Raw genomic sequence first — 18,813 nt, 5'->3', positions numbered from 1 at the left:
CAGGAAATAAAAGCAATACAGAACCACATTTTTTAGAGTTAGCCTTAAGCAACCTTAAAGTTACTGTACTTAACATAAGTACATAAAAACATTTACTCATGACTAACCTTTATATCTCAGTTGTATTTCTATTTTATTTTCCCATTTTTCTGTTTTTTCTCTAGGTTATGTAATGTTCACAATAATGGTCAACTTTAAAGTCATCCTTAAGGCCATACCCAACAACCACTTGGACTGTAAACCCTAAACTGGACCACAGCACAGCCTAGCCTGAGGCCTCTGCTGAATCTACAGGTGTGAGGTCAACACTACCCCTGGTTGTTTCCATGCCCTCACCTTTAGAAAAGTGCTTGGAATGTACTCCAATGCAGCAGACCTGAAGCAGAGGAGGTCTGCTTTAAGTAGAGGGGGAATCCCACAGTTCCTTGCTCCTGACTTCTGGTTTCCCTTTTCTTTCCTGCCCATACAGATATACAGTCCTCAGACAGATTCCTAGGATAGCTTTGCTTTGCATAGCTCAGTGGAGCCATGCTTGTGAAATAAGCATAATGTGGGTAGTTTTGATGTGGATAATAGAAAGTAATATATTCAGGATAAAAACAACTTGTGTGCCTTGCTCTGGTCTAGAATAACATCAAGTTAACCCTACATTTTGTTGTGTACATATCCTTATTTGCTCATCTTCTTTTCTATCTGTTGCTATTTATATGGTTCTTGATAATGTAAGTTAAAAAATTCAGCCCAGGCAAAGAGTGGGACTGCTATTTAGTTGACAAGAACTTCTTTTAAAGAATAGCTAAAAATACATGTGGTTTTGCAAATGTCACACATAAAGGTGAACTAAAATCTAAGCTTTTTCAGAGCAGGGTTTGATGCTGTATGTTTCCTCTGCCAGAACTGATCATTAGCACCAAGAAGTCCAATCTGGTGAGGGGGATAAGCATCTGCTACAAGATACAAAGTACCCACTCTCATGTGACAATGAAAAAAAAATCACAGTAAGAGTCACTTTCTTCTAACACCCCATGAGGAATTCTGAGAAAAAGTGTTGTTTTTTATTCATCTCTCCTCTCTCTCTGTTTATTTCAGCCTGGAGTTCCTCTCTAGAACCTCATCCTAGGCTCCTGCCACATATATATAAATATATTACACCTAGCCTTAGACTTTCGATTTTCATTGATTCAGTAGAAACTGAGAACCCTGACCATCTCACAGACCTGGGGACTTATGATGGCATTGACCTTAAAGGCTCAAAATTGGAGTCATTGCTGGCAACATTTTGTTGAAATAAAGGACTATAAGATTAGGAATTAACTGTAATAGGTTTTAGCACCTAAATAGAGAAGGTTATGTTTTATTTGTATTGTTGTTGTTTTAAAATTCTCTATGTAACCATTAAACATGTAACACACTCTTATCATAGAAGAAGTATATACAGGGTACATATGAGTAAGTGCAAAAACTCTATGGAAACTAGGGAGGATGTAGGGTAGGGGTGTCAAACTCATCTGGCCCCACAGGCCAGGTAAGTGATGCAGGCTAGATCATGGGCCAGATGGACCCCCTCATTTTTCTTCACCTGGTCTGGGACCCTTGCAATCTGCCCCAGAAAGACAGTGCTACACAGGGTGACTGCTCTGGGAACTACGCCACACCTGGTGCCTGCTCCAGCTGGTCTGGGACCCACACTGCATGTGGCACTCATAGGCACCATGTGCAGCATGGATCCTAGACTGGCTAGAGCAGGCTGCATGTGAGGCACAGTCCAGGAGCCACCAGGGTAGGTGTGATTTGCAGCCCACATCTTGGAGCAGGTACCACACACAGCCCAGGCCTGCTAGGGCAGGCACCATGGGTAGCACACCACCAGCTCTGGCCAGTCTGGGATCCACACCCTCAACTAGACTCACAGGTCCTGTCTAGGCCAGTTCCTGTCTAGGCCACTCCAAGATCCATGCCAGATACAGCATAGGACCCAGACCAGCTGGAGCAGCTGCTGGATCAGACATGCTGTGGAAGGGGGAAAGAGGAGGCATTCTGTGGGCCCAATCCAGACCATCAACCAGTTCCACACCGCGCCCCTTGTGGTTCTTTCAGATGTAGGGGCAGTTCAGGGCCCAGATAGTGGGGCTCCATAAATTGGATTCAGCCAATAGGCTGTATGTTTATGACCCCTGATGTAGGGTGTCTATATATGGTACTCTAGCCTTTGGGTCCAAGAAGAGTGCCCTAACCTGCAAATGGGGGGCTTGTAGCAACTGAATACTCATAGCTCTGTACATTGTGGCTATAACAACGTGTCTCCAAATCCCTGAGGAGAAATACCATAATACTTCTGTGCTGCAAATTCTATAGTTGCTAGTGAGTTGGTTGTATTTCAATCCTAATGACTTTTATGGGGACTTGAAACAATCTTTTAAAATAATTTTATTTCCAGGATTTTAGTTTGCATTCAAATTTAAACATAAAAAGTTATTCCATGTTTCTAATAATTCTCATCACCCTTCTCTGACCCCATTATAATTCTGCAATATTCTTACATCAAAAAGTGCATAGCAAACACAGCCTTCTTAACAGTTACTTGTCTTCAAATAGAATTTACTATCTTAATACGTATTTTAATATGTTTATTTTACAATATATAAAAGCACCGAGAAACTGGAAAATTGAAGCTATTAGCTCAACCTGCCAAGTACCAATCTTTCTTACACGTTTTTAAAATGGTCTCTTCTGGTCATGAATTAAAAAACAATAAAATTATTTCAGCCTTTAGTTGCATGGGCTACAATATTAAGGCATCTGTATCAAAAAGTTTCAAACACATAAACAAATTAAAAGTGAAATTTAGTTCTAGATGGTCTTTCCAGAAAAGTAAATTCTTTTTATTAATATTCATAGTTCAATAGGCAGCCAGAACATGTGGGAAAGTCCTGTTACATTGTTCAGCAGAACAGATAGGCATGTCATATTTCTATTGTATTTTATGATTTATAAAAATTGTGAGTGTCCCATCATGCAAGTATTCTGGTCCCTTACTTAGCTTAGAATGATTCTAATATCTAAGAAAATAATGGGCATTTTAATGCCTTACTGGTTTTACTGTGGTAAGTAAAAGAATTAATGTTAAACAGTTTATTTCATTTAGTAGATACTACATTTTATAATCTACTTTCTCCACTAACAAAATCATACTGAATTTCTACAAAAGACAAGTATTTTTAGTCCAAAAAGCACATTATGCACTTGTCAACCCTCACACCATTCACCTTCTGCTTGTGTTTTTCACCTACTGTGTTTGTGCTGTCTTAAAGAAAAATGCATGTTCTTTAGAGCAGAGACTTTCTTTTATTCTTGAGTGCCTGTTGTAATAAGGATGTAAGTTGATTAAAAAGTCTAGGCTTTACTCCAATACAAATAAAAGATATTATAAGGTAGTAGAGAATAGTTAATTAAAAAGTTTCAAAGAAGGAAGAAAGCTTCTGAAGAGTAAACAAATAGTTTTTGTTGCTTATAGAATCAATTCACTGTAAAAAAGGTTAAGATGCCATATTTTTGGAGAAGTAATAAGAAATATGAAATAGAGATAAGAAGATAAGCTGATTTGAAGTGAGATGAAACAAAACGATTGGAAAGGTACAATATCATGTGTCCCTGATGCAGACCACAGGCAACCTGCAACAGAGTTCAAGACCAACAGTAAAAAAAAAAAAAAAAAATCAAACATTGTGGCTCCAAAACTTCCACAGAGAAGCTCTTTTCAGATTTACAGCCTAATTCTAGGACACAATAATAAAAATTATTCATCTCAATGAATAATTCTTACTCAATTTTAGGTGTTTATCTTGCTCTGAAATGTTCCAATTTTATTTGAATCTAAATCAAGTACTTGATTAGTAATACTTTAAAGATGCTGGAGAGAAAAAAGAAGAGTTGAGACCTTTTTCACTTCAAGTGGCTAAATATTCTATTAAATACCAGCAAATTAATTTTAAATAGTCATATACATTTCCAGTTAAGCTGTACCAAATTTTTGTTTAAAGTTAACAGCTTAAATGTAACTACAGTTGTCTGGTACCACAGTATTTTGATCAACATGTATGCTTTCCTGCAGAATTGACTTAGTTGGAGACAGTACTATTTTACGGCAGAGTAAGTGTGACGAAATGGACCTGTAGATGGTGACAAGGGCTGGTTGGGGCATGAGGGTGCTACAGGGCAGGAGCTGCCTGTTGCACGGCTCTGCACACTGGGCATTCTCGTGCCCCAGCCAGTCCCTCCAACACCTGAAGTCCAGGACTAACCTTCCAAGCCTGCTGTCAGCCCAGGGCTGTTCTGCCCCAGTTCAAACTGCTGCTGAATCAGGTGCATGTGCAGACACTGCACCAGGGAACAGTTTACTCCAGCACAAACAGCTCCTGATTTTATTGTGTCACATTAATTGAATGTGTAGATGTGCCCACTGTGGTTCCAATTCCAACCCTCTACAAATTCTTGTTTGGATCAGAACTTTGGGTTTAGATCAAAGTTGTCAAACATACACCCTTGGTTTAGAGTCATCTATGCACGTAAATTTATATCAATAACTACCATCTGGTGACCAAGGATCTATCAATCCTTCAAACAAGTAATTCATGTGAGTAGTCTCAATTTATTTTGTAGTACTACTGCACTTATTAAAGTTCCTTGTGTAGATTAAAGCGGGTCAAAAATTTTCCAACAGAACAGATTTGTTGAAAAATGTTAGTTCATTAAAATGTTTTCATAGATTTCATAGACATTAGGGCTGGAAGGGACCTCAGAAGATCATCGAGTCCAGCTCCCCGCCCGAAGGGCAGGAAGTCAGCTGGGGTCATAGGTTTTATTCAAAATCTCTCTGGTTTGACAAACCTTAACCAAGTTCAAGGTAGGGCTCTCACTGAAGAAAATGACTGGATAATACAAATTGGAAAATTATTGGATAATACAAAATTCAATTTTATGATATTATCAGACCAGAAATACCTTTTTAAATGTATTCAGGATCTTTTTACAATTTTTGAAAAAATTTACTTCATTTTTTAAATTGTAAGCTACCTAAAAGGCAATATGGAATCGATCTTTAAGCAGAATCAGCATGCAACAAGCATGCATAAAAAGAAAAAGCAATGTAAATACATTTTAGTCTTTGATCTAAATATACTGGGGCGGAGGGGTGTTATAGTATGTCAGATAAATGTTGTTGAGGATCCACAATAGCGGGAGAAATGAATACCTGAAGCAGAAAGGGAAAAGGTTAGGGAAAATTAAGAGTGAGAATCATCAAAACAAACTTTGTGGTATTTGAAAAAAAGCAGCTTATAAAAAGGTTCTTAGAGGAGGTATAGAGTATGCATGAAGTATATATTCAAGATTGGGGCAGAATCTGATCTCAGCTATTCACATGTACTCTCAGCAGTCTTTTACCCTCTATAAAGATCAGTATTAGGAAGTAGATCAGACCCCTGTTGACTATTAAATGCTCTGTTGAATACGATATTAGAATGAAAGATCATGCATAATGATGTTTGAAACCTGTTTTCCCTCTTCATCCCTTGTCTTAAACCTCAGTGGGTCAGACTAGTCCCTCAAGAACTGTCAGAACTTCTCTATTTCTGAAAACCTTTAATTAATGATTTTGTCAAGTGCGAACAGAGACAAGGCTGCTGTCTTAACCTGAGAATTTAATTTATCATAATAATATAGAAACCAGCAAAACAATGTTTCATGATTTTATTGGGTCTTGTTCAGTCTTAAGTTGCTAGATACAATGCCAGTAACTCTGGCGGTTGCACTGCAGTTCTGTTGTCACTAAAAATAGTTACAGCTTCAGTAGCCATGCCTTACACCAAAAACTGCATGCAAACAACAGTGTTTCATAAAAAATGGACATCTTTTTTATTCATAAGAGTTATATACAATTCTGGTTTTTTTCAGCTACTACTGGTTTAAACTAACTACGAAACCTGAGAAGCTTAAATATCAAGTAACACTGCTCTGTTGGCAAATAAAATTAAATGGCACTGTTAATCACAAATAAATTGGATTTACTCAACAATAGCAAATCACATAGAACAACAGAAAAATAAACATTTTCACATACTCACATGAGACACAATATAGTCCAAATTCACAAAAAATAGCCTATGAATCACAAGTTTTATTCCGTCATATTAGTTTGAAATTATGATGAAATACAATTACACCCCAGACATAATATTCTGTAACAGATGCAGATGAAGCAATCAAATTTTCAATAGTGTCTAAAACATCTGGAATTAAAAATAATACTATAAACATATGAGCAGCAAAATGTTGCTAGTTAACAGCTGTACTGTAGTTTTTCTTAGTATTTTTAGAATAGCTTTCATGTGAAGGGCAAATTCTTCCCTCAGATACACATGCAAGATTCTTACTGAATTACGTGCACAAAAGCAGCATAGTTTATATAAATAGGTTGAGAGTCACTCTCCTGAGTTCCAATCCCATCTCAGTTGCCGATTAAATGTTTGGCCCTAGGCAATTTGCTTTACCTCTCTGTCAGCTTCTTCGTGTATACATAGGGATAATTTACCTAACTCAGAGGGGCAATGATGTCTGTATAATGATGTACTGAACACGTAAACCATTATGTATCATTAGTGCTGTAACTTCTGTAGCCATTACTAGAAATTGTGGAAACACAGGAACTCATAAGCATGGAAGAAATGCCTAGACTGAGAGAGAACTTCAGGCAACATTTAGCAAAATGGTGCATTTCTCTCTCACAAAACTTGACTCCAGGCAGAAATTGGGCATTTTAATACTTAGGCTAGGAATAGTATGTATTAAATTATATTTTTAGACAATATGCCCTTGTCACAGACAGAAAGCTGTATACATTATTAGGGGATAAAAGTAACATGGGGCAAAAAAAATCCCAGAAGAATGAAGAATTTGAAACATGCTTTCCCCCATCCTCCCTCCTCATACCCAAAGGAATGTTATTTTCTTGAGACTACATTTTGGGAGTGGGAGATGGGTACATAAAAATAACTGCCATTTTATATAGCATTATGTACTTAGATTCCAGTAAAATATACCAGGATTTATGCTCTCTCCTATGTCCTATACCATCACTTCTCCATAGATGGGGAAACAGCAGGTGAAATAGCCCATTCCCCATGGGTGCCAGATAACAGAGCTTTTGCTGTAGTACATAAACTTGACTCAAAACTGATCATATAAAAGCAAAACATAATTTAAACAGCCAAGATACCCAGCCAATAGTGCCTGTAGCCTATGTGCAGTAACTGGATTCCATGGATGTTTCATTTTGCATTAAATATTACTCTTCCTGGAAATGCATGGGCATAAATGAGAAAAATTTAGCTCAATGGAGCTGAATGCAAATTGTATGCTATGAATAGCCATTTGCTTCTTTATGGATCTCTGTAGCTCTGCTTAGTAGGTCAGGTATCCAGTTTGTTAAAAGCATTTACCCCAAGGGTTGTAAAGGTTCCCTCAATAACTAATTTATGTTTTGAAGATGACCAGCAAAGATGGAAAGCAAAAAAATAAGCCCAAGGAATTAACCATAAAACACAGAGCAATCACTTAACTTGCTGGTTCAAGTTTAGTAAAGTCAGTACTGGAAGGTGGTCTTTTTATGATGAAATGACTGCCTAGATTCAGTTACCATTGAACTTGACCACAAAAGGAATTATCATCATTGTTGCTAAATGTCATCATAGTTGGAAGCTTCAGCAAAGTCAAAGACTGATTAGAACAGACCGAGTTCTTCTTACCTACCTAAAGGTGGTCCCTTTTGGCCAGGAATGAGAAACAATGCTGAGGTGATTTAGGGGAAGTTTACCCTTCTATCGCCTATACCATGCTTGTTCTGTGAATAAATGCAGGCATCTTTGGCCTCAAGACTAGTCAGGGTGATCATTTTTAGCACAAAATATATATTGCCAATATACCTCCAGGGGTAAGTTAAGAGGGGATTTAACATACTTTCCGAGACAGTGATTCTCAACCAGGGTGTTGTGACATCCTGGGGTGCCATGAGATCCATTTAAGGGTGTTGTGGGATATAAATACCTACATGATTCGCCAGGTAAACCCAGAGATTTCAAATATGTACCTACAGTGTCAAAGCCATTCTGGCCTGTTGTAGTCTAAGTTCTTTGCAACAGAAGAACTGCTTTATCATTTTTCCATGGTCAAGAAATCGAGAAAAAGCTAAGACCGAGTACTTTCCAAGGGATGCCTCGAGTCTAAAAAGGTTAAGAAACACTGTTCTAGGAAAACCTATTATTTATGGTCTGTAATTGCCATAGTTGACCAGCTTCCTCTTCGATGTGATGGCCCAATATACACTGTGCTGTGATGTTGCAGATACAAAGTAACCATGCTGGAGAATGGAGTTAAGAAGTCTTTTCTGCATGATCTTGCCATCGATCTACCTACTCTACGATATAGAGTATATGCCAAATACAGCAATGTTTTAGAAAAAAAAGAAGGGACTTAACATGAGATTGTGTGGATCAGCTCCATGTTCCAGCTGGGTTTAGTGGTAACTGTGACATCTCAATATGTGCACATCAGGGAGTCACATCGGAGCAGGATGGTAGTTCTGGATGTGGTAGGACCTGAAAAAAAGAAAATATATTTTAAGGGAAATGTATTTAATGTCTTTTCTCACTGCAACATGGAAGCTTATCTGTGAATGATATCTGTTGCTTGTGCAGGTTATTTCTAAAATGGAAGGCGATTACAGACAAGTGGACTAAAACTGCGTACCTTTCCCTCAAAAATGCACAGAAGCAAGATTTGCACTGATCTTTTTGTCATTACTTCTTTTTGTACTTTGATGTGCTGAAGTTTCCCCTTGGCTCAGAAAATGGGTTAGTTATTGGAAACCTTCCAAATGGGTACTAGATCATTCCTTGCTATTGGGAATGGTGCATTACAGGAGAATACTGTATACCCATGAAGAAACAGAAGCACAGCAATCTCTCATTCAGGAAGAGTAGATTTTGTCCAGGGAGTTATACAGTTTTGCACTGGCCTTCACTCCATAAATGCAAATGGTACAATTATGTCTGTAGAACTTTATTCTCACTCTTAATTGTTTTAGGCCTAATGTACATAAATGAATAAACAATCATTTTAGCATGTTAGTGATACACATTTTAACATAAGGCTTTAGGTTGGGTAGGTTATCCTCCTTAAAAGTGTATCTAAATAGACTTACCTGAATTCAAGGCTTTACTCTCTACTGAGTGTCTAGGCATATAGGAACTTTTTCAAACAAAAATGAGTGAAATATCTTATTTCCTGATTGAAAGAAGAAAGAAAAATAGACCACAAAACTTTGGAAAGTAACATGGATTTAAACATGTAAGAACAAAACATTGAGAGAACAGGCTGAAAATCTATTCCAACATTTTGTCTTTAAACCATCTGCTATGCCAAGCAGTGCATGTCTCAGTTAAGTACAGTCTCAGATAAGTACATAATGTTTCATACAACATACTGTGGGCCAGATTCTCATTCTTTGGCAGCATAAATGGGATTTAGTGTAAGTGGGAACCAAGACCTATGCATCCTACAATAGTTTGTCACAAAGCACTGGCCTTGGTGTCAGTTTAGGGCTTTTTTGGAAGGTGTTTGTTTATTTTGCTGTAGGTCTTAAATTTATAAATTTTAACATATTTTTATCATTATTGTAAGATAGAATGCTTGCTAAGCAGCAGTTTATACACAGGCTACATGTCAACAGTGAATGGTAGTCTAAAATGTTTAGTGGGGTGAAACAGAGTTTATTGTAAAAACTGTTCAGTTATAGTATACAGTATTACAACAATGTGAACATTTCATTAATTTTTTTCCATTAATGCCCAATTCTGAAAAATATGAAAAACATTTAAAATGTATTAGACAATACTTTACATTTGTACTTAGTCTTCCAATAAATAAATAAATATTGTTTGCAGATTAAGTAGCTTTATGTTTATAAATTCAAGCTGCTTCGCAATGTAGTCAAGAAGTACCTCAAGCTATTTTTTTCTGCTTATATTCAATCTTTCAAAATTAATAGTCAAGATGTAAATAGTATGTTTCTATCCAAAATATAAAATTTGAGGGGATAAGGGTTTGTTAAAACCATTTACGAGATTATATAACACTGCATTTTATACACTAAATTTATAATTCCAGATCTTTCATACAGTTTTCTAGCATATATTTTGAAACACATATCAAAACAATATATTTGATAAATAAATTAAGTTTTATTCCACACAGATTTGTTCTGTTCTCAGTTCATTATAAGACTGCTCTTTTCCACTAATAGGATTCTGTATTGTTTTTCCTGATTTTAGGCAACCTCTTTCTACATTTGGATTAAATAAATTATAGGGGGTGGCTCAGACTCACTTCCACTGTGAAATTATCTGTAGCGTATTTTGGCATCTTGTTACTACAATAATACTTTATTCACAGCAAAAAAGAGAGAGATGAAGTTCTTTATATATTTTTCTGATTACAAAAATATTGTTCTTTAGCCCATTTTTAAAAGATTTTACAAGGGAATCAGCTCTTACGTTATCTCAGAAGATTGTTGATACCAAATTAAGATTAAGATCATTCAAATAGTTGTAGCCTTTGCCCAGATAAAAGCACAGACATTTTCAATAACATGTATTTCTATGCGGAAATTGATACAAACTTTCAGCATTAGATGCCAAATGTCAGGTCTGTAGTCGGATGCTGGTTAAAATTTATCACTCTCAAGAACAACTGTCAATCAAGTTTGCAAAGTGCCCAGTTCTGCCATTCCAACCCATTCTGTGGTCTTCTCATTGAGAACAGTAGCAAGGAATGAGAACAAACATGGCATTAAGCGCTAAACTACTGAGTAGAGGATCACCTGCTCACTTTTCAATGCTGGCATCTAAACATAATTTTGACTACAATGGTGTGTTAAGCAGGAGTTTGCACAGAAAACTAGCTAGAAGCCTGTATATCTACATGTTTTAAAACCTGGGTTGCAATTCTTGCTTTAAGCCAGTTTGAGTTCTGGTGGGTCAGGATTTCACCAACAGGTTTCATGTATAATAATAATAATTTGTACATGCAATATACCTTCAGTAATCCTCATTCAATCATACATGGTGCTATTGAGATACCAAATTCTTTCTATACTATCCAAAAGTAGAAGGTACAGAAATCAAAAGACTGCATTCAAAATTAGATTACTGTATCACAATTTTAGCTTAAACAACTGTTAGGATGAATGGACTGAACCCATATAAGTTTATTTCATTTTTTTAAAATCTGTGACTAGTTAAGGAAAAAGCTTTTCTGGGCAAGGAGAATTAATAAATAAAACAGTAACACTTTTAATGCTATTTTTCCCCTTAGGGGTTTACTTTGTTTTACTGTATCTGACACCAATCAGAAAGACAAGATAAAATATTGCAAGCATAAAAAACATAAAAACTGAAACCTAAAGGTTTTTTTCCCCCATTAAGATTTTTTTTCACTTACTTTGCTTAAGTTTTCCCTAGGCTCAGAAAATGAGTTTGTTTTTTTGTTTGTTTGTTTGCTTTTTGTTTTTTGGGTTTTTTTTTACAAAAGCAAGCTTGGTAGATTTTCCCAAACACTCATGACAGTGTGGTGTCCTACTGTGTTAAAACCAGGTGGACTGTGCTTCTGTTTGCAAATCTTTTTCATTCACAAGCTTGTGTCTCCATTCTGTTTATATTCTGCTAAAATATTGAGAGTCATTTCCTCGCTTTTTGATTGCACATTCAGTTCACTTCTTCTAGATGCTTTTCGAGTTGCCCTTGACAGCCTTCTTCTGAAGGTATCACCTGCCAAAAAGTAGAGAATAGGATCTACACAGCTGTTGAGACTAGCCAGACCTCTTGTCACTTGGTATGTGGCATAAACCTTGTCATTGAAGGCACACATTTGAGGAGTCTGAAAATCTAGCCTTGCTCTTAGATTCAAGGTTTTCATCACATGGAAGGGAAGATAAGATACAGCAAAGACTGTCAACACGATAATAACCAGGTAAATTGATTTTCTCCTAAGAGGAGAATTGTCCAAATCCTTGTAAATCAAAGCTTTCACTATTAGCCCATAGCAACCAAGAATCAATATGAATGGGATGCAGAACATGAACACAGTGGTGCACATACTGTAAATGAAGTAACTTCTCAGGTAATCGTCAGCAGTAGTGTCATAACATGTAATGGTTTTGTTTCTCCTTAACCCAGTTCCAGAAAAGAAGAATATTGGAGAGATCACAGCCACAACAATGACCCAGACCAGGGTACTGATATAAACAGCATTCTTCTTTTTCAGCCGCCCCAGTGATTTCAAAGGATGCACCACTCCTGTGTATCTATGCACACTGATGCATGTCAGAAAAAGAATACTACCATAGAGGTTCACATGGAAGATGAACCTTTGCAGTTTGCACATGATATCTCCAAAGATCCAGTCAGTTTTATTAAAGTAATAAAAAATCAGGGCAGGGAGAGTCAGCACATACAAGAAGTCAGCTAATGCCAGGTTGAACATGTAAACTGAGATGCCACTCCAAGGCCTCATGTGGAAGACAAACATCCAGATTGCCACACTATTGCCCAGGAACCCGGTGATAAAGACTAGGATGTAGACGGTGGGCAGGTAATAGAACTGGAAGCCAGTTTTTGTGAGGGAACATTTGCTAGTGGCATTTCCCAGAGACCAGCCACTGCTGGACAGCAAGTTGGCTTCAGTCCCATTCAAAACAGCTGAGAAAAGGACTTCAGTCATGGTCTCTCTACTAAAGTCAGATAGGTCCAAGGGTGAAGCAGCAAGCGTCTCTGGGAGGACAAGAAAGCATCTAAAACAAAAAAGGCAAAGACAGACCCAGTCGGAACTTGATATTGAATAAAAGCAAAAACAAAGATTATTTGTAGCTTAAGAATCCACGCCCACTTGTTTAGTGTTGCACTTCAATTATTCAATTATTTTTATCCTCTATCCAGCTTAGTTCAGTGCAGGGCTTGAACTTCTTCTATTAAATATTCGAATCTGCCAACTGCTGCCCATTTGACATGACTCTGACATATACCCTTCTACCCCACATTACAACGGCCTGTAGATTTTTGTCTTTTTCCCTGCTGCCGGGAGCTACTGTAGGACCAGGGCTGTGCAGAGCGCCAGGCTGACAATCCATGTCCTCCCTCAAGGATCCCCTTGCTGGATCCTAGCAACAGGCTGTGATGAGGGAAAGAGAGAAGTGGCAGGTAAGCATCAGACTGGCTGAAGGGAAGATGCTGGAATGGAAATTAGGGGCTGAAGGGGAGTAGAAACAGGGGAGGGAAGAGAAGCTGAAAGGAACTTGGATTCAAGATGTGAAGACAACATGTTAGGGGCCACAAGATGGACATATAGGAACAGGGGATGAATGGAAAGAGAGAGAATGGAGGTGGGATGGGGACAGAAGGGATTGGGAGTTTCAGAGGGAGGCTAATGGAGATACAGGAGGGAAAGAATGGAGGCTAATGGCAGAGGCAGAACCAGATTTCCTGGTACCTGGCCTCCCTCAGCTGACAGCTATTCATATTGCCCCTTTCTGTAACATCTGAGCTCCTCCAAGGTTTCTTCCTCTCTCCCAAACATCTCCTTGGCCACTTACACTGCTCCTAGGTCTCTTTCCCCACAACCTCTGGGGCAGCTGGGTCCCTGCCCGCCCCACCGGGGCACGAGGACCTGGGCCCGCTCTGCTCCCCCTGCTCAGAGGTGGCCTGCGCGGGGGCTGAGCGACTTGCTCGGAGAGACGCCTGCCCCGTGGGCGCTGGAAGCCCCTTTGAGCCGCGCCTCAGAATGAGGGCTGAGGGGCGGGGGCGGGGGCGTCAAGGCGGCCCGGGAGGGGGGAAAGCAACGCGGGAAGCGAGCAGACAGGCGGCGGCCGGGGCGAAGCGGCCGGGAAGGCGCTGCTGAGCGCCGCCCCCTCGAGCCCGGCCGGCGGGGCGCCCTGTCCGGCGGCAGCGACGCCACCTGCCCGGCCGCGGCCGCGCTGCACGAGCCGCGCGGGCCCTGCGAGTCCCCGGGGCGGCGCCGGGTGCCTCAGCCCGGCCGGGGCTGCCCCCGCGCGCAACTTTCCGGGGCACGCTCCTACCTCGGCGAGGCCGCTCAGCCTCCTGCCTCCGCCGCCCCGTCCGGCGCGACCCGGGCGGCATATGCCCTCGGCCCGGCCGCCGCCGCAAGCAGATCCCGCCGCGCCTCAGCGAGCGCTTCCCACGAACTGCGCGGGGAGCGCGGCAGGAGGCGGCAGCGGAGCGGGGCGGGGGAGCCGCGGCCACCCCCGCAGCCCTCGCCCAATCCCCGCGCCGCACGCCCCGGCCGCGGGGCGGGAGCCGGGGGCAGCTGGCAGGAGCGGGCGGACGTGCCCCGGGGCAGAGCCCGAGCGCGCCGGGCAGCGGCCCCGCCTCGTGTCCTGCTGGACCCCGCTCGCAGCCGGGCGGACACCTGTACGTACCTAGCTCGGGCAGGCTCCGCTCCCGCTCCGCTCCCGCGCACACGCTGCCTTCAGAGTGACTGGAGCAAGCAGACACAACCCCCTCCCCTTCTGCAGGCAGATGCGAAGAAAACCCTCACGGGGACGGGGGCGGGAGCCCTCCCCTCCCCCCCCCCGCCTTAATGGCCCCTTCCACGTTGATTAAAAAAGAAAAAGTCCTAGATTTGTTGGGGAGGGGGGTTCCTTGCGAGTCCTAGAATTCACTTCAGCCCCTGTTATTTTCTTCGTGGCTGGTTTGTCCCAAGTAGCATCCGCAGGATGGGTTCAGATGGCTGCTTGTCACATGGGCGACGTGTGACGGCTCCCAGGTTTCTCTTAGAGCACCTTTATAAAAGTTTCGTTATTTTGTTTGGGTTTCAACTAACCTCTGGATACATCGGTCTGGATTGGAAATCCCCCCACCCAGAAATAAATAAAACAAGTCAGTGTTACTGGTTGTAAACAAAACTGTAGAGTAAGCACTCTTAGAAGTGGATTTTGCATTGCTTTCCAAGTTAGCTCTCTTACAGTTGTTGCTACTTACATCGTATCTTGCTAAAGCAATTGCACAATTGTTTTGTTCCTTCACAAAATAATTTGCTGGTTGGAGCCATCCGGCTTCTTGCTGTAGCATGGGACACTGTACTCGCTACAGTCACTTGCGCTCATTTGAATTGCAACCATGGTTTAGGACTGTTACTACTTCATGCATTATTTATGTGTGATTTTTTTTTTCAATCTTGAAAGTCCATCCAAATTACATGACTAATTTATTGGGAAAGCTTACATGGGAAATCAACAAAATATTCTATGCCTTGAGGAATACACAAATGAATACAGACAGGAATCTGAAACTCCGCACTCCTTGGGGCAAATTATGGAAAATACATTTTTAAAGAAACTTCTTTTATTTCTACAGGATAAAACCTAATCCTTTTGTACATTTGTTGTTTTTCTTCCTCCTTTCACCACAATTCAGTAGCTACGGACTGACTACTTCAAGATGTCTTATTTGGGATAAAATTAAGACAACATTTATAAAATGCTTATCATTAAGTCAAAGTCTGTACTTACAAAAATTGTTCCCTAGTGCCCTCTAGTCTTTAAAATACTAATGAAAAACTGCTTAACCAAACATTCCCACAAGGGAGAACATTTTACCAATAAAACATAAAATATGATGAATATGGCATGATTATATTAAGACCACCATGCTGTTTTATGAAGCAATAATCCTCATTCCTAAGAGGATAAACTACAAGGCTAAAGACCAAGTAGTTTATTTTAATAAGGAACTTGGATTACTGATTTAGAAAAAAAAAAGGTCACGCTATTAACATGCTGAAAGTCTTTTAAAGTTTACCTGTTACTATATTTCTCATTATTTGATTGTTAATGATTTTGTTAGTCACATAAAGCAATTTCCTTAGTGTTCCAGTCTGACTGAAGTAGTGTTACAGTTGTGTAATAGCGGCAGAATACACAACAAATTATAATACATTTATATCTGTTACCTAAGCAGTATTAGATCCAGTCTCCAAAGGTGAAAGGCCAATGCGTTAACACTCAGTGCCTTGAAACTACCAATTAAAAGACAATGTTTTTCAAAATTCATATTTATCCCTGAAATAGGTTTCCAAAAAAGTGGACAAAAAGGCAAAGGGACTACAGAGTTCAATGATCCATCACTAACAGGCTGACAACATAGTGAATGGTTGTGTAGATTGAAATGCATCAAAATCTTTCATTTTATTATTTCACAATAAATTTTAAGAAATGTTTTAAAAGTAGGGGTGCACAGATAGAGATTTTTGGGGCTGATACCAATAGCCAGTTTTTATGGAGGCATATCAGTTGATACCAATCCAATTTCTGACATGCAGGCTGGCAACTTGAAGAGCGCTGTCCGGCTGGTAAGTCTGTTGTGGTAGAAGGAGAGGGGGAGGGGAGGGGCATGGGTGGGGGGCAGATCGAGGCCCCTGTGGTGAGGGAGGGAGTGGGGCTGGGGCTGCCCAGCCAGGGTGGGACATGGGATGGAGTCACATCATCCAGGGGCCACGGGGCGGGGAGGGGAGAGTCCCACCACTGTGAACACCCCAGGAGGGCGTGCGGGGTGCCTCTGGATCTGTGTGCAGGGTGGGGTGGAGCAGGATGCCACTGCAGCTGGGGCCAGGGCTGCACTCAGGGTAGGCAGCAGTGGCACTAGAAGGAGGCTATGCGGATGGGAGTTGCAGCCAGCACAAAATTCACCGTAACCCCACCATAGCTCCCTTCCCAGCACTTCCACCGCCCACCCCAGGCACAGCCCGCTCTGGGAAGAGCCCACAGCAGCTCCGGCCCCAGCCTGCAGTAGTAGCCTACCCTCACCCCATGTAGATCCAGCGGGCACATAGCCCCCATACCCCTCCAGGGTGCACGCAGCAGCAGGAGCCGTCCCTCTCTCCCCACACCCTCTGAATGAGCCACTGCTCTGCCCTGTGCCCTACCCCATCCCAACTGGGTAGTACCTGCCCCTACCCCTGCCCCTGCTCCAGCCCCACTCCCTCTCTTACTGTGGGGGCCTTGAGCTGCCCCCCCCCATACTTCTTCCACCACAACAGACTTACCAGCTGAACGCAGCTCTCCAGGGTTCACTCCTCACCACCTACCTGCTGCACTGCGGCTGCGTGCATGCATGGGGCATTTATCGGCCACATCAGGCTGATTTCTGATACAGTCAATTTTTTTATATTGGTGCCGATCTGATATCAGACCGATGTATCCACTCTGTATAAAAGTATATAGGCTAGGAATATAACTACAAAGAACATATAACAGTTATGTAAAGAAGTTACTATGGAATGACTCTGCTGAAAAAAGAGGTGATTAAATAGATATACATACCTGTACATATAAAGATAAGAACCTGGCCTCATTGCAATCATCCAGAAAACTCATATCAACTTTGACAGGATTCTACTCCAAGTAATAGAAAAAAAGTTCAGTGGTATTATTTATGGAAGCCAACAAGCACAAACACTGCATATTTTAGCTTCCATTTGTATCAAATTAATCTCTTAAAATGAATCGGGTTTTAGGGGAAGAGTTGGTTAAATGGTCCCTTTGCATGTCATCCCCACTGCTTCTCTGCAGAAATTACTGTGGACTTTCCCCATAGATGTCTCCATCATGTTGGCCACACTGTTTTGGTACTCCAACCTGGATCAAAGCTCCACAGTACTAGACACTGTCCAAACATATAGTGACAATTCTCTTTCCCTAAACAGCTTACTCTGTAAATTGACAATGTATATGGAACAGGAAGGCGTAAAATCATTCAGCTTATAATAAATACAAAATTTATTTTGTACTTTCTGCTTACTCCCTGGAGAAACTGCCGTGGTTACAGGTTTGGGTAAGATGACCATAAGGAAATCCGAGATATCTGGGGCACTGTCATCCCTCTCAACTCCACGAGTCAGCGATGCTGCAGCAGGCAGTGGCAGAAGTTGGCAGGCAGGGGTGTAAGCGCAGTTCATCAGGAAGGTGAAGCTGCCTGGCGCACTGCCACTCCTCCTCCCTGCTGTACTGCGCCCCGTGCCCCTGAATTCAGGGACACTCATTTTAATTTTTGCCAACCAGCCGGGACTGGTCTTTGAAATCGGAGACTGTCTCCAGTAAACTGGGACATGTAGTCACCCTAGGTTTGGGAGAACCAATGGAACCATTCTTCCTAGAGTGGTTGTCCTGCCAGGGAAGCATAGAAAAAGGAGACTGACAGCACAAAAAGATAGTTGCATCACAAAGTCAAAATATTGGAGGAATTTGATAGGGTTGTCCCTATGACCAAGTCATTCCCTAGGGTGACAAACACTACACCTAAACAAAGGACACCTCAAAAATGCTGCACATTTAAACTCATGGGTTCTTTTCTTGTTTTCTATTGAGTTTCCATGGTTTTGTCATCAGTTCAAAAACAAATTTCCAAGAAGGAGCACTCCACATAGACTGGGGTCTCCAAGCCTTCCCAGCAGAGGCCTTGTGTGTATGTTGGTAAAAGCTTAAGGTTATTATACCATGGCTCAGAGCTGGGCAAGGGCAACAGCACACTCAGCCTTACACTACAAATATGAGTTCTCTACATTTCTTGCTAGTTTCCAAACCCTTCCATTTTAATTATGACTAAATTCAGCCTTCCCATTCTGGTCTCTCCTATTGAGTCTCCCTGTCTTTTCAGTCCTCTTCCACTTTGTCCTCCAAGATTCGGCTGCTGT

General features: G+C 41.1%; 1 protein-coding gene across 4 annotated transcripts; it reads right to left on the bottom strand.

Annotated features, from left to right (window-relative positions):
- Positions 1 to 1,784: 1,784 nt before the first annotated feature.
- P2RY1 (purinergic receptor P2Y1) lies at positions 1,785 to 14,623 on the bottom strand. 4 transcript variants are annotated; one of them, XR_016443147.1, is made up of 3 exons: positions 14,183 to 14,309; positions 11,554 to 12,901; positions 1,785 to 8,651 (listed from the first exon to the last, which is right to left on the bottom strand). XR_016443147.1 is itself a non-coding variant. In XM_090053450.1 (2 exons), exon 2 carries the CDS (start codon positions 12,829 to 12,831, stop codon positions 11,740 to 11,742), a length of 1,092 nt encoding a protein of 363 aa, XP_089909576.1. In that variant the 5' UTR covers positions 12,832 to 12,901; positions 14,543 to 14,623; the 3' UTR covers positions 1,785 to 11,739. The 4 variants fall into 4 exon arrangements, 3 of the variants coding, with proteins under 3 accessions (XP_089909576.1, XP_089909575.1, XP_089909577.1); XM_090053450.1 differs by lacking the exon at positions 14,183 to 14,309 and adding an exon at positions 14,543 to 14,623 and having other exon boundaries at positions 1,785 to 12,901; XM_090053449.1 differs by having other exon boundaries at positions 1,785 to 12,901.
- Between the last annotated feature and the right edge of the window lie 4,190 nt (positions 14,624 to 18,813).

This window comes from Crocodylus siamensis, chromosome 6, assembly GCF_052110815.1.
Source record: "Crocodylus siamensis isolate JL-2025a chromosome 6, ASM5211081v1, whole genome shotgun sequence".
NCBI classification, from domain to species: Eukaryota; Metazoa; Chordata; order Crocodylia; family Crocodylidae; genus Crocodylus; species Crocodylus siamensis.
This window is presented reverse-complemented; position numbering and strand designations above follow the sequence as displayed.